The 27,519-nt window shown below is 40.4% G+C and overlaps 1 protein-coding gene across 1 annotated transcript; it reads left to right on the top strand.

The window, feature by feature from the left end:
- The first annotated feature begins 2,294 nt into the window (after positions 1-2,294).
- snrpd1 (small nuclear ribonucleoprotein D1 polypeptide) lies at positions 2,295-17,966 on the top strand. Its single transcript, XM_060942015.1, has 4 exons — positions 2,295-2,412; positions 5,672-5,748; positions 7,675-7,866; positions 17,783-17,966. The coding sequence occupies exons 1-4, from the start codon at positions 2,399-2,401 to the stop codon at positions 17,857-17,859; spliced, it is 360 nt and encodes a 119-aa protein (XP_060797998.1). The 5' UTR covers positions 2,295-2,398; the 3' UTR covers positions 17,860-17,966.
- The last annotated feature ends 9,553 nt before the right edge of the window (positions 17,967-27,519 follow it).

The following is a 27,519-nucleotide window of genomic DNA, read 5'->3' as shown; positions in this document are numbered from 1 at the left end:
ATCATTTTTTACAGTGCAGGTTAGGTTAACTGGTGATTCTAAATTGGCCGTAGGTGTGAATGTGAGTGTGAATGGTTGTCTGTGTCTATGTGTCAGCCCTGTGATGACCTGGATGTCCAGGGTGTACCCCGCCTTTCGCCCGTAGTCAGCTGGGATAGGCTCCAGCTTGCCTGCGACCCTGTAGGACAGGACAAAGCGGCTAGAGATAATGAGATGAGATGAGATGTCCGAAAAGGAGTGGGCTGAAGTAAAAACTTATTTAATCCCACTCCTCTTCTTTAGATGAGAATAGATTAGATAAAACTTTATTGATCCCTTTGGGCGGGTTCCCTCAGGGAAATTAAGATTCCAACAGCATCATTACAGATAAACAGAGAAAAGAAATAGAGAAAACTTCTAGATAAATTAAAATAAATTAAGTTTTTACATATACAAATATATAAAAAGAATAAGATATGGGGAAGAGAGGAGGGGGAAGGGGGGGCAGTAGGACAGATATTGCACTTTATATTGCACATTGTCCGGTATTGCTTATTGTTAGGCTAGGCTACTGCTCCTTCCCGTCCTCTGTCCTCCTGTTACCCCTCCTCCCCCCCAGAGAGGAGTTGTACAGTCTGATGGCATGAGGGACAAAGGAGTTTTTGAGTCTGTTCGTCCTGCACTTGGGAAGGAGCATTCTGTCACTGAACAGGCTCCTCTGGTTGCTGATGACGGTATGCAGAGGGTGACTGGCATAGTCCATGATGTTCAGTAGTTTGTCCATAGACCTCTTCTCTGCCACCGTCACCAGAGAGTCCAGCTTCATGCCGACCACAGAGCCGGCCCGCCTGATCAGTTTGTCCAGCCTGGATGTGTCCTTCTTGGATGTGCTGCCCCCCCCCCCCCCCAGCACACCACGGTGTAAAACAGGACACTGGCGACCACAGACTGATAGAACATCCACAGGAGTTTCCTGCAGATGTTAAAGGACCGCAGCCTCCTAAGGAAGTATAGCCTGCTCTGTCCTTTCCTGTATAAGTGATTGGTGTTGCAAGTCCAGTCCAGCTTCCTGTCCAGCCACAGCCCGAGGTACTTGTAGGAATCCACAGCCTCCACCTCGACTCCCTCGATCAGAACTGGTCGTGACCTTGGTCTGGACCTCCCAAAGTCAATGACCAGCTCCTTGGTCTTCGAGGTGTTGAGCTGCAGATGGTTCCTGTTGCACCACACACCAAAGTCCCTCACCAGGCTCCTATACTCCTCCTCTCTGTCGTCATTGATACACCCAATGATGGCTGTCTCATCGGCAAACTTCTGAATGTGACACACCTCCGAGTTGTAGCAGAAGTCCGCGGTGTACAGGGTGAAGAGAAGAGGGGCCAGCACCATGCCCTGGGGTGCTAGTCAATATAAATATAAATAGATATCAATTCTCTATGACTACATCATGTAATTAATTATATATGTATATCCATATGTCTACACATAAGTTTACTACTAAAGGCCAATTTATGCTGACAACCCAGTCCTCGCAGATGGTGTCGCAGACAGCGTCTGCGTAGCCCCCCCACCTTCGCAGACGCTCTGCGCGCACCTCCCAAAAATTGTGACCACCGCAGAAGCCTCGCAGACAGCGTCGCAGACACTGTCGCAGACAAGAGGGCTCTGATTGCTCCACTCTACATCCGCTGTACACGCACTTCCGCTTCCCTACTTTCCCGGTTTGGTTTGTTTTCACGACCGCCATTTTTAAAAACACGAGCGAAGATGGAGCAGCACGAAGAGCGGTTGATTGAGGAAGTGAGGAAGTACGGACATCTATACGACTCCAGTTCTAGTCATTATAAGTAACCGGAGGATAAACACTCCACTAACCACACCCACCAACTACTCCTAGCGATTTCGCGACTTCGTGCCCCCTTGCGTTGTGGCGATGAATAACATCGCGCACGCCTATTACTCCTCGCTCAACGATAAATTACAACTGTCTGCGAAAAGCTATCTGCGAAAGCCTTGTCGCAAGAGCATGCAGAGGCCCTCATACCACGCTCACAATGGAGAGCTCTGTTTGGTTTAACATTCATTTATTTTTCACATTTGTTTATTTTCCAAATTTGTCTTTTATTTATTATTACTGAATGCTCATTTATTTATTTATTTTATTCTGTACAGCACTTTGGTCAGTGGTAGCTGTGTTTAAATGTGCTTTATAAATACATTTTACTTACTTACTTCTTTACTATATGTGGATTGTCACAAGCTGGCAACAAACCAATGACGCAAACGTGAAGGAAGTCATTCCGTTTCACACCGGAAGCAGTTCTCTGTATTTCCGTAGCGACTGACGACCTTCTGTCGTTTGTGCGACAATTTTTTCTTCACTTCGGTAGAGGGTTTTGTTTCGAAATCCACTGCCATCATGAAACTCGTTCGGTAAGATGAATGTTGGCTTTTATTTTAATAATATGCAGAGATTAAATGTATGAAAAACATGAATTAGTGTGATGGATGGCGGTAGATTTTAATTAGCGGCTAAGAGGCTAAAGCTAGCAGATTTTGTATTGAAGGCGGGAAGCTGTGGGTGGAATGAATGAAAACAACGCAAATATTTTATACACGTGTATATAAAGTGTATTTAAGGATTAGGTGGAAGAAAATGTTGAAGTTACTTTGTGCCTATTAAGTAAATTAAAAAAAAAAAATAGACTATGGCTAATGATTCAGCTGGGTGGAGAGGTAACTATGGCGCCTTTGCTCGTTTGTAATTCAGATAAACGTTTTATTTTGGGTCAGTGACCCTGTGGTAAGAGCTCAGGACTCACTGTTCCACCACAGTAATTCATACTGGGGAGGATAATAGAAATCATACCACTACTACTACTTTAAAAATCCACACTGTATTACTTTAAGTAGACATGTGACAATAAAGATCAAAGTTATTAGCTTAGGAATATTTCTACTACACTAGAAAGCACTAGAAAAGACCTTTAAAATGATGCATGAACCAACTATCTATGACCAGTATTAAGAAAGTTATGATTTTTTTTAAATTTAGAAAAATCGAGGGGATTTTCAGCCCTTAATTACACACTAAAACAATAGAACTGTGCCCAATATCAACAACTTCCACCTGTAAATAACCATAACTTGCTTAATTTTTGTCCTACTTCAAAAAGGTATCAGCTGAAAGCTTATAATAAAGGGAACAAGAAAATAAAATATTCAAACTACAATGTCATATACTATTATTTTTATTTTAATTACCATGGTAATTAACATCTTTAAAAACAATTACGGCGTGAGCGTGACACATAACTGTATACTGCCGCCAGAGGAGAAAGCCGCACTCAGTTCTTGCACAAAATTCACTTGGGCCTACCCTAAAATCGACATTTTATATGGAATACATACAGTATAACTGCAAGTAAACCTTATTTATTTATTCATTCATTCAAGATACTGTCAAAGATGAATTAGGAGTTGTTTTATTGTGAATTATAAATGAAACAATAGATTTATAAAGCCCTCATCCTCCCAAGTTAGCGGTAGAAATCAATCCTGGCTGCCCGTCCGCCGACAGCACTTGGACACATTGGTTTTGCTAACGTTAGAAAACTATGTGCTAGTCTTTTGATTACGATGAAACTTGGCAGTAATCAAGAAAAATACTTAACCTATCACTTCTATATGTTTAGAAAATACAACCTACTCACCATTGATGGTAGAAGTCGTCGAAAGATGAGGGTCTACTTCATAAACAAATTTTTTTCCACTTCCCGTAGTCACATCGCGAAAATTTGAGAACCATGAGGTTACAGAGAATACTGACTACGTCATCAGTATTTGTGTACTGGGGAAATCCGCACGGGAATTGTTAACGTAGAAAGCAAAGACCAAAACGCAACTCATGAGTAGCCACTGCAGGCCGCTAGCGGTAGGCAGAAACAATACAAGTGCTCTGCAGGTCATTGTAGCGTAACTACTGTAAGTGCAGTGGTGGTGCCTTACAGTAAGAAGGTTCTGGGTTCGAGCCCAGTTGCCAAAGGGGGTCTTTCTGTGTGGAGTTTGCATGTTCTCCCTGTGTCTGTGGGTTTCCTCTGGGTGCTTCGGTTTCCTCTGCAGTCCAAAGACATGCAGTTGGGTTAACTGGCTACTTGAAATTACCCATAGGAGTGTGTGCGCGCGCGCAGAAAGGAACTGGCCACCCTACTGCTGCAATTCTAGCCAAGTCAACCAAACGGTTCGCTTCAAGCCCGGCTGGGGTTCAGCAGTGATTGTGACTATTCACAGAAGTAAAAAGGGGGGAGTCTTATTTAAAGAATAAAATAGAGCCTAATACATTAGTATAACAGATCCATCATTTATACGTTAAACAATGCAATTGCCAACAATTTTATAAGCCACATTGGGTTTACGCTTACAACAGCATGGGAGGATTGAGCTTTGTGGTGCACTGCAGTATGTCAAAGTCTAAAGTTCAGAAGTAGCCATTTCACCTCAACTACTGTCCAGACGAGTTCATTGCTCTGATTTGATGCACACAAAGACTGAACCCGAAAGCGTTTCACTACTATTCACTTTCACTGTTCACCGTGGTGGTGGATTCAAGACATGTCCTGTGACCCTGTCTGCATCTCACATGCCTTCGCTATTGAGAAACTCTAGTGTAAGGCTCCTGGATAGTTTATTTATTTAAGTCTAAGCTCTGGTTTGTTTCCAGAGTCTTTTGTGCAGGTTCTCACCCCTGGTCCTGGAGAACTTCATGTTCTGGACATTTTAGTGTTTCGGTGCTTTAACACCATTCAGGAAGGGCTGTTACTGGGCTGTGCTGAGTTTCCTAAAAACATCGTAGTACAAAAATAATCGTTAAAGGGTAGCGCGAGCACCCCAGTGAACACTCTCTGTCCTAGTTGAGATGCTCTTGGCGTTAAGAGGCTTTTGCGAAACCCACCACTGATTAGTTGAATCAGGAGTGTTGGAGTGCACTAACGCACGTTAAAGGGGTACCAAATATAATATATACAGTTGCTGATGTGGCAAAGTAACGTATTCTATCAAATTTATATACTAGAAAACAACGAAATATCTTGGTAATTGTAAATATAATAGTCGGTACGCTAAACGGCACAAGAGTCGCTATTTTTAAAAGACCGTGACGTCAGCCCTACCCACTGCACTAGGAGAGAAGCGTGTAATCATGGCGTCGGGTGCATCAAGTGAAAGCGACAGCTCTGTCGAATCATACGAAGAGATCCCGCAAGACACTGCAAGCAGGCTATGGCTTAGAAGGGTACCAGTTTGAACCAGTTTGTGTAGCCGATCACTTACAATTCATCCTACTTTCCGATTCACACGTGCTAGTCCCAACCTCAATGAGCCAACGCAACTGGGCACATACATACGTCATGAGTGTTACGCAGAGAAAATGAACGTGCATTCTGATTGGATAAAATTAATATCATGGCGGGCTGTTCAAACTGCGGAAATAGTTTGCTCGAGCTACTTTCAAAACACTATAACTTTCCAACCTTAGAACAAAAAACTTTTGTAAGTCTTGAATAAGGTTCGTTAATGTGTGTTTTATTGTTATATTTACTCTATATATTGCCCTCTGTTCCCCTTTAAAATGTGTTGGGAATCTGTGGGGTGTGAGAGAATAACTCTGGTTCTGTTCATTGTTTCCATGCTGCAGGTTTTTGATGAAATTGAGCCATGAAACAGTTACCATTGAGCTGAAGAATGGTACCCAGGTGCACGGCACTATCACAGGTAATACATGTATTAACTTCGGTGCTTTAATGCTGTAAGACTGTAAAGGTATGGCTTAAATATAAATGGATCCGTCTCAGAAACTGGTCTCTCATTTGGGACATTATGGTCAAAAAATAAATTTTCTAATTTTACTTATTTTTTTCTTTTGCATTTACCTAACACTCAGTGTTTCTTTTGTCATGTTTAGATATTTTTTAGATTTTTTTGGCGGGGGCTTTTTTCACCTTTATTGGATAGGACAGTGTAGAGACAGGAAATGAGTGAGAGAGAGAGAGAGAGACGGGGAGGGATCGGGAAATGACCTTGGGTCAGAATTGAACCCGGGTCCCTGGATTTATGGTATGACGCCTTATCCACCTGAGCCATGACGCCCCCCTTTTGTCATGTTTAATAAGAATAAAGATAGTATCTTGCTTTATCTGGCCTCCACTGTGGAAATTTTTTTTCAATTCAAATGCTTTTGTAAAATTGATTTCCATATAAAATAACTCCATCATGAAGAATTAAAGCCCCTCCTTCACAGATGAGTGAAAATATTGAATAAATTTCCTCTTTTTGATTGCTTGGGTTAAAAATGCCAAGTTATGATGACTGAATTGATTATTCACTTAAATATGAATAATATGATACATTTTGGGTATTTGATATGGCGAAATAGGACACAATGGAAAAATCAAGAACACACCGGAAAGATGAGAATAACGGCGGTGGTAAAAGAACAGCGACTGTACTGGCTGAAGGTCACGTGGGTCTCTGCTGTGGCGCGCGAGCAACGGGACATCACTACCGCACCGGACAGAGCGGGGGCGGGGCAAAATGACTGGCCGGAGATTCTATCAAAAGTTCGATCTAAATTGACCATGGTTGCAAAATATTGGCCAAAAATGCGCAAACACTAAAATATGAAAGTAAGATGAAAAAGAAACATTCTATTGCCTTATACTGCAAGACTAAAACAAAATAAAACTCTAAAAACTCACCTTTTCAGTGATAACGTCCGAACAGATCACCCGCGTAACAGGCCGCAAATGGAAGCACGATCAACTTCTAACTGTTGGAGTGGAAAATTCCATTCTACACATGCAAATTGTTAATGTGTGTCCTTCCCCGCACACAAATAACACGCTACGGTAAAAAATAGACCACAACTCATTTTATAGCTCAGAAATTCATACAAGACCAGCTACCATCGTAACATATTCTGTAAGAAACGTATTCTATACCTAACTTTCAGCTTTCGTTTTAAAAACCAAAATCGCAGATTTATAGCTAAATGTTTATATGGCATAGTGATTTTAAGTTACTACTTTTGGTGAGGTAGTGACCTTGACCCTGAGGCTTTCCGTTTAGATCAAAACACACGATCGTATTGGTTTTGGGTATGCGAAAACGGAGTTACGACGGTGATCAAATACTTTGCATGATGTTTTATTACGGTTATGATTATTCTGTGAGCGCACCAATCCTTAGGTGTATAAAGTTACAACTTAAAATTCAATTAGTGATAACTGTAGATTTTTCAGTGGACTACAACCTTTTTAAGGGAATGTGATGTAGTCAACCATTTATCATGTCCCAGATCAAGCTGCCATTTTTCCACAAATTTGCAGAATTTTTGCCAAATTCTGAATAGAGTATTCACATCAAAGATTTAGTTTTATCTGTATTTCTTTCATCATTTTATTTCAAATTAAAACCAACATCACCATTCAAAACCGTATAGTTTATTGACTGAGTATATTTAGTGGGCTACTCCCACAGTACCCAGTTTCTGAGACAGACCCATATACTCTTGAAAGAAATATTTATTATAAAGCATAAACACTGTTTTGTAAATAATCTGGAAAATCTGCACAGGAGAACCTAGAAAATTCATTAATGGTGTTTTCATGTGCCTGCCCCCCCCAAAAAAAAAAAAATTAGGTGTGGATGTGAGTATGAACACTCACCTGAAAGCGGTGAAGATGACCCTGAAAAACAGAGAGCCCACCCAGCTTGAGTCACTGAGCATCCGGGGCAACAACATCCGCTACTTCATCCTGCCCGACAGCCTTCCCCTTGACACTCTGCTGGTGGACATTGAGCCCAAAATCAAGTCGAAGAAGAGGGAGGCGGGTAAGTGCAGAGGCTCAGGGTTTGGAGCCAAAAGTGAAAATGAGACTGGAGTGCAAACCTTCTTGCCAAAAGGCCCCTTTCTGAATAAATGCAAACCATTTATGGCATTTCTTTAGTTATTTACTTTATGTATGCACTCATATTTCCTAATGAAATATTTGAAAAGGAAACTTTATGAAGCTCTATCTATCCCATAAGGGAGCTTGGATTAATTGTCTATTCCCAACAGGCACTGGGAACATGTTTGGGCGGGTAATATGACAAAAATATCACGTCATGATTCTTGAAGACGTTTCTATGATACACGATGTATAGGTTGGCTTACAAATCTTTTAATAAGAAAATATTTTCAGTGGTTTTAAAAAAAATTTAGCACTGAGGTTTCTTTAAAAGCTGTCAATGTAATGTAGATGTATAAAATTTTAACATTAGCCATTTCCTTGTATTTAAAAAAAAAAAAAGTTTAAAAAATGAATAATTAGAACATCACAATACAGTGTGTCCCACAGACCAGGTAGCAATTTGTGGTGCTCCACTGTGCCGATGAAGGAATTGTGCGCGGTGGTGTCGTGGCGGTAGGTGGAGTCGGTCATTGGGGTGTATGCAAAGTGTTTACAGCGGGCGGTGTTCAAACACACAGTATTTTTCTTCAGAGTCACCTGCTGGGACTATTTTAAAGCTACAAGAAGCATTTGAGATTATTCAGTTCAATCTAAATTCTTTTAAGTTCTTTAAGAGAAGACAGCTAAAACAATTTTTACCAGAACCCTGCCTGGTTTCATTCCTCGACCCAACTTTACATTACAGGGCAGGCCATTAGTTTGCTGGGTTTGATGTTGGTGGAAAACCTGTCTTTTATGAAAATTACTCACCAAAATTGAAGTTAAAGTTTAGTTTGTACTAGAGATGCACCGATTGCAATTTTTTGGGCCGATTCCGATTTTCCATGGAGTGTGACCTGCCGATACCGATTTTGGCCGATTCCAATTTCATTTTTTCAAACCACTTCACAGCACACACAGACTATTTTCTTTTTATCTTTTCTTTAATAGAACATTCTGCCAGATTTTCAGTAATAAATTTTCAACACCTCAAAGGTTGAAAACAAACAAAAAGACATTGTTCTTTGTAAAATCTTTCATGTTTGGTATTAACATATTAATTCCTGAAATAGGAAATTCACACAAACATTTTTTCTTTTCCCATCCAATATCTGGCACAAAAACAACTTCCCCCTCATATATTATTTGCCTACTGCTATGGAACACACTTTCATAAGCCTACCGTATTTTCTGGACTATAAGCCGCTACTTTTTTCCTAGGTTTTGAACCATGCGGCTTATACAAAGGTGCGGCTATTCTGTGGATTTTTCTTCCACCGCTAGGGGCGCTCTAACCGGAAGTAGAATCAAAAATAAGATAGACGGAAAATCAATGCAAAGAAGAATTAGCAGATCTTTAGCAGATAGAACACGCACGACAAATTACTAACTGGTAATCATTTTCAAATCCAGCGAAGATAATTAAAGTGACTTGTGGTTTCAAACACAGGAGAAATGAAGGTAAATAAATACCGGTTATTTTCTCTTGGTTCTGTTCCGTTTTAATCAGCAAAGCTGCTGCCGTGTTAAAAGGCACTGTTCGGAAAGAATCTGTTCAGGTACATACATGTACATTTACAGTACAAAATCGTTCTGTACATGCAGTAAATATCAACATAGATATCTGCGGCTTATAGCCCGGTGCGGCTTGTATATCTTTTTATTTTTTATTTTTTTTAAATAGAGCGGATGCGGCTTACATACAGGTGCGCTCTATAGTCCAGAAAATACGGTATTTAGATCTGAAAACTTATGCCTTATAGAACAACCCATTTCTCCATTCAGTATCAAAATACAAAAATAATTTCCAGTCATACTTATACCATAGTCATTCTATCATCTTTGTCAAATGTGTATTTGTAGAGTAATTTCCAATGGAATCAAGTGCAACCAAGGCTGTAAAACAAAAAGACAATTTTTTTTTTTTCTTTCTCTCTTTGTACAAATCTAACTAGATGTTTGGTAATAGGCTAACGTATTAATTCCTGTAATGGGAAATTCACACAACCACAAACATTTTCTTCTTTTCACATCCAATATCTGGCACAAAAAAAAATCACTATATTTGGATATCCAAATATAGTGGATTTTTTTTTTTTTTTGTTAACGGCGCGCGCGCCGGAGCTCGTTAGGCGCGCAGGACTGACACTGTTCTGCGCAAGCGCAACACAATCGCACTAGAAAGCATGTTCAAGCTGCCAGTGGAGCTGCAGTCTTCTTAGTTGCGAATTACGAGTATTTCCACTTTCATCTCTATGTGATACACAAGTTTTGATCGGCAGAAAATCGGCATATTTTAATTTTGACCAGCCGGTCGCCAGTCATGGCCGATCACATGAAAATCGGCCGATTCCGATCGGCAGCCGGTCAATCGGTGCATCTCTGGTTTTTACCTTAGTTTTTTGCCTTTTTGGTGGCAATCTTTCAATCATTCTTTAGTTGACATTCAAGGAATAAATTGCAAAAAACAAGCTGGAGGTTTTTATTTTAAATATTGAACTCAACACTTACCTCAACCAATACTAAAATGAAATAAATCGTATAATGTAACAAAATAATAATAAAATATCATAATTAGATGTAAGAAACCACTTAAGGTAACACCAAGCCAACTAACAATAATGAAAAAGCATTACCCTAATTGTTGCAAAGCCTGCATGCCCTATCAGAACATTTAATTCTGCGTGGCCTCCTGAAAAAAAACTCCAGTGCCCTATCGTAAGGGAAGTCATTGCTGAAGCGGGATAAACGGGATAATGCAATAAGACCGGTTCCTCGCGTCAAGCTGCTACTGTCTGCATCAAAATTGGTTTATAGCCTGACTCAGGGATGTCCGTTTCCTGTAAGCCAAGAAGGCTATGATAAAGCTCATCACGAGCACGACGTAGGCTACCTTTTAAAATAAGGGGTCAGAAGACGAATTGGGAAGGCTGCGTTATTTTTAATTAGCCTAACAGGCCTACTTGGGTGTGCGCACGCGTGTGAATGAGAAGAAAGAGCACTATGAATGAACGGAACGATACGCAACGGAGTTTTTTTTTTTTGTCAAAATCGCGAGCCTGATTGTGTGGCGATAGGAATCCATTGTGTGGCACTGTGCCACACAATGGTCTATGTATGGGAAACCCTGCAATATCAGCAGCATATTGACAGTTTATCACGACAGCTACACGCGGACAGCCCGCCAGGAACACCGAGACATTTTCCGGTGGCCTGAGGGTCATCTTGGGCTGCCGTGAACAATCAACATAACCAGTGATAAATTAATATCGAAAGTAGGATTGAATTGACAGACCTTTCAGAATCCACGCATCGGGCGTGGACTCACTTTCGCCACAGTGCGAGGGTGCACACGACAAACATGATGTCCTCACTTCTCTCGAAGACCTGCACAACAACTGTCTGCCTACTTCTGTAACCAGTAATATTTTAAACAAGTCACTTGATGAAATGGAGATTCAGAAGAGAAGGAAAGGTGGAGCAGAGAGGGAGAGCATAAAAAAGAGAAGGGTCCTTTCCACAGATCCAGCTAAATACTGCAAAGTAAGGGACCGGGTCAGTCAAAAACACTAGCTAAACCACACACATGCCCAACGTGGCTAGCTAAGCAGCTAATAACAGTGTGACAACATCCTGTAGACTACAGTTTGCACGTCTTTGCGGAGGAATTCTCATAGCACTGAGTGCATTGAACGTTTTTAGGGGACTTGACAAAGATGGCAATGACAGGGATGAGAATTTTCCGCCGATTGGCGGATTTCCGACTTTTTCAGACCAAAATGATTGTTTTTGAGATCGATGTAAATCCGTTGAGAAATTTTTTGTGGGGGGGTGATTAACGATCTGTGGTCACCTTATAACGCAGACATCCCAAGTGTTCCGGAAGTCTCCTGCATATTGATAGAAGCGAGCAAGAGCGTGCGCGCGCAACATTAAGGTCTGCATCACGCATCTTAGAATGTGCGTGTGCGAGGGGTTGCGCGAGGGAGACTGTGTGCAGTGTTGCCAGATACTGCTGACGTTTTCCAGCCCAAAATATATTCAAAACCCGCCAAAATGCACTTAAAACTACCCAATCTGGCAACACTGCGCTGTGTGCCTGTTCATGTAGCGCATGCCAGACAAAGAGCATCTTGATTGGGTTACTCAGCAAAATAAGCCAATCAGCTTTCAGTGTGGGCGGGCTTTTATCTCTTTTCTCGAGGACCGGAGTTTTCAGTTGTATTGAGTCGGTGCAGCCTACAGGATCGGCATGGCAGAGAGAGAGCGTGCGCCCCAAAAAATATATATCAATTACATGTCATATATAAGTGTGTATCTTTTATAAATGGGGTTAGCTTATCTAATGTAGCATGTTGGGGAGAATCATAGTATCGTATCTATATTTCTGATAAAATTTTAAGTTTGATAGCATGTATAACTCTCCTACTTATTGCTCATTTCATGGGGGGGGGATTGCTGGCGTGTGCTGCGCGGGAGCGTCTGCCCAAATTTTTTAGGCCGAGATGAACTTATAGTTTTTGATTTAAAAAAAAAAATTTCCAGTATGTAATGCCCATTGTACATGCCTGTTCTTTAATTCAAACTCACCATCTTGATCTTCAGATTGACCATATGGTATCTGTATTACATTACACAACATCCTGTCCAGATAAAACCTCGTTAGTCCACACAACAGTTGAAAGGGAAATAAGTGATGTTGAATGTTGCCTGCTTAATATGCAAGACCTCCTGCTACCATGATCACATCAGAAGAAAGCTTAAAAGAATTATACAATAGAACTTTTTTCTGGTTTGCACTTCATTGTAAAGGATTAGAGTATTCAAAGACATGAATAGCAAAAATGCAGAAATATAATACTGTAGAGCTCGTTTATATTAAAAGGTGCATTGCTTTTTTGAAATCATCAAATGTGAATTGATTAAAAACAAGTCTCTTGTACCATATTAATCATTTTCACCTGGGAGTTCACCAAGAAGGGGAATTTATTTCCAAATAAATTGCAATTTTTTTGCTGATAAAATGAATGGTTTTGGGGTAAAAAAAAAAAAAAAGCCAAAAATCATTAGTCCCATGCCCTCCAGCCCTGGTTTTTTCAGACTTTTAAAATATTTTTCATTCTCATCCCTGCAATGAGTTACTGCGCCTCCTACTGGGTTACTCGTGGTAATTACTTACTGGTTAGAATAGAATAGAAAGCCTTTGTCATTATACAAGTACAATGAGATTTAAAGCTTCACCATAAAGTGCACACATAAATACTAAAATAAACATAGGAAAATATGTACAATAAAACTACTACTAGAAAACTACTGACAACTATACATAAACTTGTGCAAGTCCCTGAAGGAACACAGGTGCATAGCAGTAACAGGGTTGAGAATAAAGTGACTAGCTGCATCGAGTGATAGAGGTAGCATTGGCATGTACAGACGCCTATTTTCAGTATGTAGGCAACTAAAAAACAGATGATCTGACTTGGTATAATAGTGCAATAAGACAGTTTACAGATAGCTATGATATTAACAGTGCAAATATGACCGTTTACAGTACCTAAAATGACAAAGGAAGAGGATGTCTAAGAACAGATGAACTGACTTGATATGATAGTGCAATATGACCGTCTTGTGACATTTACAGTGCGAATATGACAGTTTACAGTCTGACAAGGAGAGACTAGGTTTGAGATCAAGTGGTTAGCAGCATTGTGGTGATGGTGACCTTGTCAGTGGTGTTCAAGCATGACAGTTCCTCAGTGCAAACTTGAGTTGAGTATTGTGACAGCTCTTGGAAAGAAACTGTCCCTGAGTCTGTTTGTTTTGGCTGGTATGGCCCTGTAGCGCCTGCCAGAGGGCAACAGGTCGAAGAGGTGGAAGCCAGGGTGTGTATAGTCTTTTATGATGCTCTTTGCCCTGCCTAGGCACCAGGAGTTGTAGATGGTGGACAAGGGAGGTAGAGGGCAGCCAATGATCTTTTGTGCTGTGTTAGTCACCCTCTGCAGTCTTTTTCTGTCCGCTTCTGTGCAGCTTGAGTGCCACACTGACACAGCATAGGTCAGCAGGCTCTCAATGGCTGACCGGTAGAAGGTCACCAGCAGGTTCGTGTCAAGTTGCTCCTTCCTGAGCACTCTCAGGAAGTGTAGTCTCTGCTGCGTTTTTTTTAACCAGTGCGGTGGTGTTGGCTGGTTACAAAAATGTTCTTCCTGTTTTGTTGCATTATAAGCCGGAATTAAAATGGATTTTGGGGCGGTTAGCATTATTTGATTTACACAACATGCCTACAACTTTAAAGGTGCAAATTGTTTTGTGACCCAAACCGAAATCTGGAGTGTGTATAAGTATTCACCCCTTCATATAAAATCCCTAAATAAGAGTTGGTCCAACCAGTTCACTTCATAAGTCACACAATTAGTTGATTAAGATCCACCTGTGTGCAATCAAAGTGTCACGTGATGTCTGTATAAATCAACCTGTTCTGGAAGGACCCTGACTCTGCTACACTACTAAGCAAGCAACATGAAAACCAAGGAGCCTCCAAACAGGTCAGAGACAAAGTTGCGGAGAAGTATAGATCAGGGTTGGGTTATAAAAAATATTCCGAACTTTGAATATCCCAGGGAGCACCATTAAATCCATTATAGCAAAATGGAAAGAATGTGTCACCACTACACACCTGACGAGAAGACCGCCCACCAAAACTCACAGACTGGGCAAGGAAGGCATTAATCAGAGATGCAACAAAGACACCAAAGAGAACACTGAAGGAGCTGCAAAGATCCACAGCGGAGATGGGAGTATCTGTCCATTGGACCACTTTAAGCCGTACACTCCACAGAGTGGGGCTTTATGGAAGAGTGGCCAGAAAAAAGCTATTGCTTAAAAAAAAAAAAGAAAATACGTTTGGAGTTTGCCCAACAGCATGTGGCAGACTCCCCAAACACAGATTCTCTGGTCAAATGAGACTAAAATTGATCTTTTTTGGCCATCTTGAGAAAGGCTATGTGTGGTGCAAACCCAACACCCTGAGGACACCATTCCTACAGTGAAACATGGTGGTGGCAGCATCATGCTGTGAGGATGTTTTTCATCTGCAGGGACAGGAAAGCTGGTCAGGACTGAAGGAATGCTGGATGGCACTAAATACAGGCCAATGCTGGAGGAAAACCTGTTTGAGTCGGCCAGAGGTTTGAGACTGGGATGAAGGTTCACGGTCCAGCAGGACAATGACTCTAAATGTACTGTTAAAGCTACACTGGAGTGGTTTAAAGGGAAACCTTTTAAATGTCTTGGAATGGCCTAATCAAAGCCCAGACCTCAATCCAATTGAGAATCTGTGGTATAACTTGAAGATTGCTATACATCAACACAACCCATCTAACTTGAAGGAGATGGAGCAGTTTTGTTTTGAGGAATGGGCAAAAATCCCAGTGGCTAGATGTGCTAAGCTAATAGAAACATACCCCAAGAGACTTGCAGCTGTAATAGCATCAAAAGGTGGCTTTACAAAGTATTGAATTTTTTTTGGGGGGGGGGGATAGCCATGCACACTAAACAAAAAAAAAAATCTTAATTATTGTTTGTCACAATAAACCAATTTTCATATTTACAGTGGTAGGAATGTTGTGTAAATCAAATGGTGCTAACCCTCCCAAAAATCCATTTTAATTTGTAATGCAACAAAATAGGACAAACACAAAGGGGATGAATACTTTTGCAGGGCACTGTATCTTCTCGTGCATTTCAAATAATTAGAATATCGTGAAAAAGTTGTTTCAGTCCAACCCTGACAATTTCTATATTATATCCTCATGTAGACTGTTAAGCTGCTTTAAGGCCCAAGTATACGTCAGTGGTGCGCATGACACAAATTGTCGTCATGGACAGTTCATGCACCATACAGATTTTGTCAGTGTAGACTATATATGAAACGGAGTGTGTAATTGTACGCCGATTCACTAGTGGTAGCCCACATGCATTCAGCTTGTGCACTGATGTATCTACAAAATCGAGTATAAATAACCTAGAAATGGATATTATCACAAACCATTATATAAATATTCTCAAACACCGTACTGTTAGTCTTGGCACCCTATTTTCTTCATACAAACTTTTGTTCTAGATTTCTATTTTATGATTTCTACATTATCGAGGAATGACCCTACAGTCTGAGAGAGTTCTACACAAACACACTGAACTTTACAACAGCTGCATGCATGTGAAATGGAAATAAATCGACTAAGGCAGGAAAAACTATTTCGGATAAAACTGTTATTGTCCTTTACAAGTAAAAAGTAACCAATAACCAAACTTAATAATAAACTTAATCAATAACCAAACTTCAACTCGATGTGTGATCTTCATTTTATGTTGCAATTCACAACTATTCTATAGTTTTCCTAAAAAAAAAAAAAAAATAGTACTGGCAAAATGGAGAGCAAGTGGAAATTTTACCCCCACTTGCCCCCCAGGGCAAGTTAAACCTACACAATAAACAATTTGCCTACACAAACAATTTATTAAACCTCAGGTCTTGACTAACTTTTAAATCCACTTGCCCTGGGACACAGTAAGGACTGTGTCCCAGGGCAAGTGGATTTAAAAGTTAGTCAAGCCCTGGATAAAATACATCCCATCATAAAGCTACTTGTACAAGCTTATAGCCAAGCTATTCCAAAGGCTGTGGCGGTTCTGTATGAATGTTTGATGGCTTCTAGAACAGATTCAACATTATATGTTTAGTCAAATGGGAAAGAGAGCTGGGTGAGGAGATTCCAGAGGCGATATGGTATGATATGTGGAAAACACATCAAATTACAACACAATCTTTGAAATGGAGGGAATTCAGTTGGAAGAATCTAATTCGGTACTTTATTACACCTAAAATTAGAAGTAAACAGATAAATGTTCAATAGCCATGTTGGAGATTATGCAACCACGTGGATCCAGATCATACACACACTTTTTGGAATTGCACAAAAATGCAACCCTTCTGGGGGAATATTCACTCAGTTCTCTGTGATGTTTTGGGATATATGATATCTAAATCCTGTCTTGTTTTGTACCTGGGTCATTTGGAGGGCACGGTGCATGAAAGTGACCAATATTTGGTCAGGGTTCGTTTGGTGGCTGGGAAGAAGACTATTACTAAGAATTGGCTTAAGTCTGACACTCCAAGTTACAAACAGTGAATGACAATCATAGATGATATATGTGAGATGCTCCATCACCAATATAAGTTGAAAATGAAAGATGTTTATATAAAAAGATGTGGGAAATGGTTGACATATAAGGGAAGACATGATTAATCAGATGTCAGTAACATTTACTAATACAATCTCACACAGGCTCCATTTTTGTTTTTGTTTATATCTTTTGTTATTGTCTTTTGGGTTGTTTTTTCCAATACTATTGACGAGATTGTCTTGTATGGATAACTGAAAACTAAATAAAGATTGTTAAAAAAAAAAAAAGTTAGTCAAGCCCTGAGCTATTAAACTGTGGTATAATAATGGCATTAAATGGATGATCGGTCACAATTTATTAAATAATGAATGCTTATGACACTAAGCCATATCCTACAGGTTTCACATTTTGTTCCAAAGGTGCAGTGAGTTTTCACTCTGATGTGCCTTTCACATTTATTAGTGCAGCTTTTTTTCCAGCTTTGTGCAGAATTTAATTATATTAAATTTTAATGTTATTCTGCAAGTGGCTGTATCATTAAATGTTTAGTTTTACGAGTGGTGTTGGTTTTAAATGTGCAGCTCATGGATTGTACTGAAGCTGATTAAGTTAAACTCTTGTCATTATCACAGTGGCTGGTCGTGGACGAGGAAGAGGCAGAGGACGCGGCAGAGGAAGAGGACGTGGAAGAGGCGGACCGAGGAGATGAATTGTTTGTTTTTTCTTTGGCCTCTCATTCTATCAGTGTGTACAGGACTTTGTTTTTCATTTGGAAATATCGATTTTTCTTTTGTACATTAAACAATTTTTTTTGTGCTTTTGTCCATCAGTTATTTGATTGAAGTAATGGCTTAGTAAGGTGTGCTTGTCTTTATTAAAAAAAAAAAACTTGCACGCTCCAGTGATATTCAAGGTCAGGGTTCTGGGAATTTAAAAATATTAAATGATTTATTATTTGTATACTTCTCTGAGCAGGAACACTTTGTTTTCAATTTTGTTAATCAAATGGAAGAGTAGCTGCTTTTGTAAGAATGAAAGTGCAGAGAAATTATGCAAATTGTAGTTGGCTGGGCTGCATATTGTTCCAGGCAAAAGTCTGGAGGTACCTTCTAATTCAGTAGCTTTTAAAATAAAAAAGAGAAGCAATTTTGTGGTTTCTCTACTTAGTTGAGTGTTGTTTGACATAATATGGATTACTACAGTTGTGGAATAGGGCTATTTATTAGTGTGCTTGCCAAAGGCAAGTACACTACTGTTGTTCTTAAATTTACTTATTCTGCCTTATTCCGGCACATTTTTTGGATCCACTACTCCTCCTAGGGCGTTCGAGATAGAGATACCGTTCCAACTCTGAGACGTCTGGCCCGAAGTGGTGTAGTGTGCTTGTATACAGCTTTTGGATCAACGTGCACGTTCTCTTGTTCTTGTTGGGGTTTTTTTCCCATAGAGAATGAATAGGGCTCATGAATCGACTCGTCCTACTCGGACACGCTCCACCGCAGGTGCACCAAACCTCATGTGATCCTTCAGGCCAACTCCCCCGACAAGTACATGCAATCAGTTCTGACCTGCACTCATATTTTTCCTTTCTTTTTGCTCATCCCTTTTTCCTCCATAGGCTTGCATTGATTTTTGGCCCCATTGAAAATGAATGGTGTTTCAGGAGAAAAACTTTCACACTCCAATTTTTTTTAACCAAGTGACCAAACTTTAAGAAACTTCACTTGATGCCTCAGGCCAAGTCCCCACACAGATCCATCCCCTCATCTGAGACCTGCACTCGTCTTTTCCTTAGTTTTTACGCATCTCTTTTTACCTCCATAGGCTTCCATTGATTTTTGGCCCCATTCAAATGAATGGAGTTTTGCTCAGTAACACTTCACCACACATCCACCAAACTTCATACGGCACCTCAGGCCAAATCACCCATCACACACACGATATCGGTTCTGACCCGCACTCGTCTTTGTCTTGCCTTTCATCCGTCCATTTTTTTCTCCATTTTGCCACTAATCAGTGGAAGCTTGACTGAGTCATTCCTCCCTTCCCCCATAGGTGATGATGCATTTGGCAAGGATCTGCTCATTTGAGACTTTGACAGCAAATCAACTTCAACTCAATGGCCACTTTATTAGGAACACTTACACGCACACACGATAGCAATTAGCATATAATCATTCACGTGTTACCATGCTAGCTGTTAGCATGTTACCCATTACGATATCATGCCTGCTGTTAGCTTGCAAGTTGTTAGCGTGTTCACCATTAGCATGTTATCATGAGAGCTGTTAACATATTAGGATTAGCATGCAGAGTTCACCTGAGCATGTTAGCATGCTAAAAGTTAACATACTAGCCATTAGCATGTTAGCTGTCAGCATGTTAGCCTTAAAGTGTTAGAATTTTAACAAATAGCATGTTAATCATTAGCATGTTAGGCTGTTAGCATGTTATCTATTAGCATGCTAGCATTAACATGAGGCGGCACGGTGGTGTAGTGGTTAGCGCTGTCGCCTCACAGCAAGAAGGTTCTGGGTTCGAGCCCCGTGGCCGGCGAGGGCCTTTCTGTGTGGAGTTTGCATGTTCTTCCCGTGTCCGCGTGGGTTTCCTCCGGGTGCTCCGGTTTCCCCCACAGTCCAAAGACATGCAGGTTAGGTTAACTGGTGACTCTAAATTGACCGTAGGTGTGAATGTGAGTGTGAATGGTTGTCTGTGTCTATGTGTCAGCCCTGTGATGACCTGGCGACTTGTCCAGGGTGTACCCCGCCTTTCGCCCGTAGTCAGCTGGGATAGACTCCAGCTTGCCTGCGACCCTGTAGAACAGGATAATAGCCCAGGAGTAATAGGGTAATACCCGGAACAAATTAGTAACAAGCTGAAAATTTCAGAATATGTTCAGAATACCTTTAGGAATAACATACTAAAAGTCCCTGGAAATCCCCCTTGTGCTCTCTGAGAAATTCAAGATGGCGTCCAAAATGGCCGCCAAATGGAGATCTGCCCATATCTCAGGCCCAAAACAAAATATTAATGCAATTAAAAGGTCAGAATATATGTTTTGTAGGGTAGGAGAGTAAATTCCAACGTGTGTATTAATTACATTGTGTATTAACATTATATAATAACAATGTACACATTATTATAACAGTATATTTGTGTATAGTTGTGGATCCATTGGTTACTCATTCACTCTGTATCATCCTATTCTGTTCACAAAACAACAAACACAATTACTAGGGGTTGGAGCACTTATCATTAATATTAATTAAAGTAAATTGGTGGTGTAAAAAGAAAAATGGCATGTTAAAAGGTCATGCTGAGTTCAGTCATTTTTAAAAGGTCATGCTGAGTTTAGTCATTTTTTTGTCCGAACACACTGGCATTGCTAGTAGTAAAGACTGGCGCTAGAAACTCATCTCATTATCTCTAGCCGCTTTATCCTGTTCTACAGGGTCGCAGGCAAGCTGGAGCCTATCCCAGCTGACTACGGGCGAAAGGCGGGGTACACCCTGGACAAGTCGCCAGGTCATCACAGGGCTGACACAGACACAGACAACCATTCACACTCACATTCACACCTACGGTCAATTTAGAGTCACCAGTTAACCTAACCTGCATGTCTTTGGACTGTGGGGGAAACCGGAGCACCCGGAGGAAACCCATGCGGACACGGGGAGAACATGCAAACTCCACACAGAAAGGCCCTCGCCGGCCCCGGGGCTCGAACCCAGGACCTTCTTGCTGTGAGGCGACAGCGCTAACCACTACACCACCGTGCCGCCCGCTAGAAACTCAAAGATTAATTTTTTTCCACCCTTAAACAAGCTTGAATAAATTCCCTACTTCATTGATGGTACAACAAAGGTCCAAGCATTACAACTGAGGCACTGAGAAGTGTTTAAGTCTACTCATTGTTTATAAGCAAGAGCTTTTATTGAGGCAGACCTTTTTGTCATGAAAGTCGCCGGAATGTTGAAGTGTACTGAAACAGCTTGCCATTGTAGTTTTAGAAGATAGAGTTCTCAAATTTAATTTCCCTTTAATATTTTATCAAAGCTTAAAGATGCACTAAAGGAAACTGATGTCTAATTGTTGTCTTACATTATGTTCATGTATGTAGGTAGCCTACTAAGCTAATCTGTCAATCATGTCAACCATCAAATTCCATGTAATTTCCACATTAATGACCTTGTAATCTTGGTTAATTTTAACAGTGTGACAATGGTGAATTTGCATTGCTTGTATGAGAGAACATATAATTTAACATTTTAATTGCATTTATATTATGTTTTATCCCTGAGATATAGACCCCTTCGCATGTTTGTAAACAAACCGACCGTTGCCAGGATGCACGCGCGGCCTGGACCCATAAACAATGGCGCTGCCCATAGACCGGCATTATGAGCTGTTAGATTATGCTAAACAATTGTCGTTACAAGATCGAGAATGCTACATAAATAAGTTAACTCTAACAAGTGGACATCGCCTACCGGATCCGTATTTAATTAAAGAGTGGACGGACGATGTTAGTAAGTTCCCTGGTATACAATGGCCAGATATATACTCGTACCTTATTGACAAGACTTCAGTGTACACCCACGAAAAACTTCGTGCCTACAAGTCTTTAGACGCATATGATTATGTTATGTGCGGGCATGTACAACTTGATTAACAGTGGGACATTCATATTCATTTTGTTTTAATCAAATTATGCCAGTGATGTGATGGCAATGTGGCTTTAGCTACAACAGCAAATCCCAACACTAAACAGCAATTTGCAGGAGGTAATGGCATGAAAGGAATGATAGTGTAAAGAGTGCAGCTAAGAGAAATCAGAGCTGCGTAAAAAGCGAGAGGCAGAGAGCAGAAATGAAACTGAACGGGGCGGGAGCTAGGTTAGAGCAGTCAACGTAAGTTGGCATTTAGAGTGAGGGCACACAATTTTACCTTTCCATCCTTGCTTTAAAATTGTGGTTTTCGGCATACACAAATAATGATAGCACAAAATCTGGACTGCTTGAGTCAAGCGAGAGCTCTCCTACAAACAAAATTGCATGCAAAGCTAAGTTAACATGCTAACAATATTCATTACATTGTGTAACTATGACCCAGCTAATCAGACAAACGTTACTAAAGTATTTTGCTACATCAATAAACGAAGACTAGAAAGAATAAAAAAGAAAGATTTAATAAATAGCCTGATCTTACCTGTGATGAAGTGGGCGCTGCAAACCCGCGCATTTTTGATGGTGCTTTCATCCCAGTCTACACGTTTGATGGCTTGTAGCCATAGACGTCGGCGATTTTTTTGGAATGGGTGAGATCCTGCTGGAATTCTGTACATTTTAACCCCATCACTGCTACGATTCTGACACCCGACAACACAACAACTAGGCATTTCTGAGTCTTTTTTGGGTCCAGGCTGCGCGCGCAATTTCCTCTTACGTATGAATGACGTTTACTGCAAAGGGGTCTATTGAAAAATCTCCAATTGGCGGCCATTTTGGACGCCATCTTGAATTTCTCAGAGAGCACAAGGTGGATTCCCGGGGACTTTTAGTATGTTATTCCTAAGGGTATTCTGAACATATTCTGAAAAATTCAGCTTGTTACTAATTTGTTCCGGGTTGGACTCAATTTTGAGCTAATGCTCTTGGGCTATAAAGCGGCTAGAGATAATGAGATGAGATGAGCATTAACATGTTAACATGCTAGCTTTTAGCATGATAGCTGTTTTGCTACAGCTCAGCAAGCACACTTTGCATTTTCTCTGCGGAAATTCAGTCTAGTTTTTATTTACTGTTTGATCTCAAACACATAAGGCAAGGAATTGCACTAATTAACTTTTGACGAGGCACCTGTTAACTGAAAAGCATTCCAGGTGACTACCTCATGAAGCTGGTTAAGGTAACGCCAGTAGTGTGCAAAAGCGTCAAGGTAAACGGTGGCTACGTTGATGAACCTAAAATATCATTTTTGTTTTTAAAACACTTGTTTACCACAATTCCTTATGTTATTTCCTAGTTTAATATCTTCAGTATTGTTTCCACGATGTAGAAAATAGTCAAAATACAGAAAAACCTATGAAAGAGTAGGAGTGTACAAACTTTTGACTGGTAGTGTAAGGTTAAAAAAATGCTAATTTGATGACTGGAGCCTTTTACAAGCCTAACATTTACAATTAGGTTAATAAAGGATCGGGTTACTTCTAATGGTGCATATATATTAAAGAGAGAGATGCAGCACCTGCAGAAATGTAAATCGGTCTGCCTTTAACACTATATTTAAAAAAACAACAACAACTTGGAGGTGCAGACTATAATAAAATCTGTATTAAACTGTCAAATGAAAACTGAGCAAAAAAGAATTTACCAGCAACAATAGTCCAAAAAGAAAAGTGAGATATTCGACTGTATTACAACCCCAATTCCAAAAAAGTTGGGATGCTGTGTAAACTCTCTTCGTCACTTCCTCTGGCGGGAAACTTCAGAAAGGCAGTGAGAGCTGCAGAGGCTCTCAGGGTAATCAGCAGGCAGATCAATTGGGGATCAGTGACATTCCTCTTTGCAAAACAATTACAAGGTCATATCATTCCCCCTTGGTTATTTTATTTCCCTATTGTAAATTTGAAAACTAAGGAGATTGCAAAATCCAGAGGCTTTTACCAGAATGTACAGCGGTATTTAGGAGTAATGTATGATGACACGACACAGATATATACAGATGCTTCTAAAGACGAAACTGGTAAGACAGGAGCAGCAGTATTCATCCCCAGCTACAATATAAGTATTGGGAAAAGGACGTCAGATCACTTATTTCTGCTGAAAAAATTGACAGCTATTATACTGACCCTGCAGTGGGTGGAGGAGGTGAAGCCTAGTAAAGCAGTTATTTGCTCAGATTCTATGTCTTCCTTAAATAGTATCCAGAGTGGAAAATCTACATGCCGACAAGATCTCTTAGATGAAATTAACCATCTCGTATTTAAGATAAATCAACATAAAATTTTTATTCAGTTCACATGGGTTCCAGCTCATAAGGGGGTTGAGGGTAGAGAAAGTGGATAAAATGGCCAAAGAGGCCATCAAGGCAAATGAGGTTGAGTTAGAAGTCCCATTAAGCAAGGCAGAAATTAAAGTAATAATTAAAGACAACATCAACAAAATGTGGCAGGAGAGATGGAATACAGAGGAGAAGGGAAGGCATCTATATAATTTACAAAAGGAGGTGGTGTTTAGAAGGGGTGGTGAACTGAAACGACAGGAGGAGGTTTGGTTGACGAGGCTGAGGATAGGACACACAAGTCTAAATAGTGGGTTGTATACAATAGGGAAACATCATTCTGGGGCCTGTGCATACTGTGGAGAAGTAGAAAAGGTTGAGCATGTTCTTATACACTGTACACAGTATTCCAATGAAAGAGAGAAGATGGGGAGAACATTAAGAAAATCTGTAACTATAGATAACTTAAGTCAGCCATTCACACAATCAGCAGTAACAGCTCTAACACAGTATTTAAAGGACACTCAACTAGCAAATAGAATTGAGGGTTTTTTTTGTTATAATCAGTCTGCAATGACTTGTTTATTTGTTTATCCTCGTGAAGGGTTTCACAGAAAGATGTGTTTATCCTCATGAATGGTTTCATGGGAAGATTTGTTTATCCTCATGAATGGTTTCATGGGAAGATTTGTTTATCCTCATGAATGGTTTCATGGGAAGATTTGTTTATCCTCATGAATGGTTTCATGGGAAGATTTGTTTATCCTCATGGGAAGATTTGTTTATCCTCATGAATGGTTTCATGGGAAGATTTGTTTATCCTCGTGAAGGGTTTCATGGGAAGATTTGTTTATCCTCATGGGAAGATTTGTTTATCCTCATGAATGGTTTCATGGGAAGATTTGTTTATCCTCATGGGAAGATTTGTTTATCCTCATGAATGGTTTCATGGGAAGATTTGTTTATCCTCATGGGAAGATTTGTTTATCCTCGTGAATGGTTTCATAGGAAGATTTGTTTATCCTCATGGGAAGATTTGTTTATCCTCGTGAAGGGTTTCACGGGAAGATTTGTTTATCCTCATGAATGGTTTCATGGTAAGATTTGTTTATCCTCATGAATGGTTTCATGGGAAGATTTGTTTATCCTCATGGGAAGATTTGTTTATCCTCATGAATGGTTTCATGGGAAGATTTGTTTATCCTCATGAATGGTTTCATGGGAAGATTTGTTTATCCTCATGAATGGTTTCATGGGAAGATTTGTTTATCCTCATGAATGGTTTCATGGGAAGATTTGTTTATCCTCATGGGAAGATTTGTTTATCCTCATGGGAAGATTTGTTTATCCTCATGAATGGTTTCATGGTAAGATTTGTTTATCCTCGTGAAGGGTTTCACAGGAAGATTTGTTTATCCTCATGGGAAGATTTGTTTATCCTCATGAATGGTTTCATGGTAAGATTTGTTTATCCTCATGAATGGTTTCATGGGAAGATTTGTTTATCCTCATGGGAAGATTTGTTTATCCTCATGAATGATTTCATGGGAAGATTTGTTTATCCTCATGAATGGTTTCATGGGAAGATTTGTTTATCCTCATGGGAAGATTTGTTTATCCTTGTGAAGGGTTTCATGGGAAGATTTGTTTATCCTCATGAATGGTTTCATGGGACGATTTGTTTATCCTCGTGACTGGTCGTCACGGGAAGAATTTGTTTATCCCCGTGGAGAATACCACGGGAAGAATTAGTGCGTGCACATCTGTATGAGTTAACACAGAATAATTAATCTCGAGACTGTCCTTTCGTGTCACCAATGGGAGGGGAAATTGTGTTAAGGTACCCAGACCCCGAGAAAACCCACGGGATTGGATGAATCGTTGTGGTTTAGCATTCTACACAAATTCTAGACAATTTGGCCGAAGTTTCTCTAAGCTCCGGTGAGGTGGGACGAGGGCTGATAGGGCATGCCCGCCCTCTGAGCGCCAATACACGTCAAGAAGAGCAAGGATTAACTCAAGCATACATCTCTTAATATTGTTAATATTCTACTCCATTCTATTTTACTATTTCAGCTAGAAGGCTAGGGCGGCACGGTGGTGTAGTGGTTAGCGCTGTCGCCTCACAGCAAGAAGGTCCTGGGTTCGAGCCCCGGGGCCGGCGAGGGCCTTTCTGTGTGGAGTTTGCATGTTCTCCCCGTGTCCGCGTGGGTTTCCTCCGGGTGCTCCGGTTTCCCCCACAGTCCAAAGACATGCAGGTTAGGTTAACTGGTGACTCTAAATTGACCGTAGGTGTGAATGTGAGTGTGAATGGTTGTCTGTGTCTATGTGTCAGCCCTGTGATGACCTGGCGACTTGTCCAGGGTGTACCCCGCCTTTCGCCCGTAGTCAGCTGGGATAGGCTCCAGCTTGCCTGCGACCCTGTAGAAGGATAAAGCGGCTAGAGATAATGAGATGAGATGAGCTAGAAGGCTAGAATTCTTCTGTGACCTTGTGTCTCACTGTGTACTGTACTGTTGTGATGACACATTGCTTGAGACATAATATTGATATCTTTTTGAACATTCTATCAGGAACATCCTGCCCTTTGCTATCTCTGACCTAAGGAATGGCCTTTGATATCTGTCTACACATTGTTATATCATAAGAACATATTATTATTGTATACCATCGCCAAGGTTTCACTCACACACATACATCTGAACATTCATTAGAACAGTGATATAATTAAGACGTGACCTGCTCAAGGTCTGACTACAGGCTCAGTTTTGATTTATTCTCATGCAGGCATTTGCAACGATTAATATCCCTTGAGATCACACCTCAGCCCGGTAGATGGCGGTAATACACATCGATTGTTAACCGCCAATAAATCGACAGAAGAAGAAGAAGAAGCTCTCAGGATAAACCTCGTTAATGGAGTTCCCAGAATTATATATATCAGTCCCCCCAGGAATTCGCGGGCCTTTTTTCAGACCCCCCAAGATTTCGCGGGCCTTTTTTCAGTCCCCCCAGGATTCCACGGGCCTTTTTTGTGATTGTTGCAGGCTAAAATGTCTGATGTTACTGGGGGGGTTTCCAAAAAATTGTGATGAAAGTTGCGGTGTTTTTTAGGTTTTTGTTGTGATTACATTGCGGGAGGAAGTGAAAGTTGCGAGAAATTGTTGTGATTTTCTCTTTGTGATTAAAATTGAGTGATATGTTAAATATTAAGTTATTACTGAAAAACTATTGATTAAAAAAAACAAAGACACTGAGAAATGGTCCTATAAACAACTTTACCAATATAAAAGATTACCAGAACTACAAAAATGCAGAAAAATAGGCTTTACTTATCCAAATGCACCTGTTGATTCAAAAGTTAAAG

The sequence above is a fragment of the Neoarius graeffei genome, chromosome 16, assembly GCF_027579695.1.
Source record: "Neoarius graeffei isolate fNeoGra1 chromosome 16, fNeoGra1.pri, whole genome shotgun sequence".
NCBI classification, from domain to species: domain Eukaryota; kingdom Metazoa; phylum Chordata; class Actinopteri; order Siluriformes; family Ariidae; genus Neoarius; species Neoarius graeffei.
This window is presented reverse-complemented; position numbering and strand designations above follow the sequence as displayed.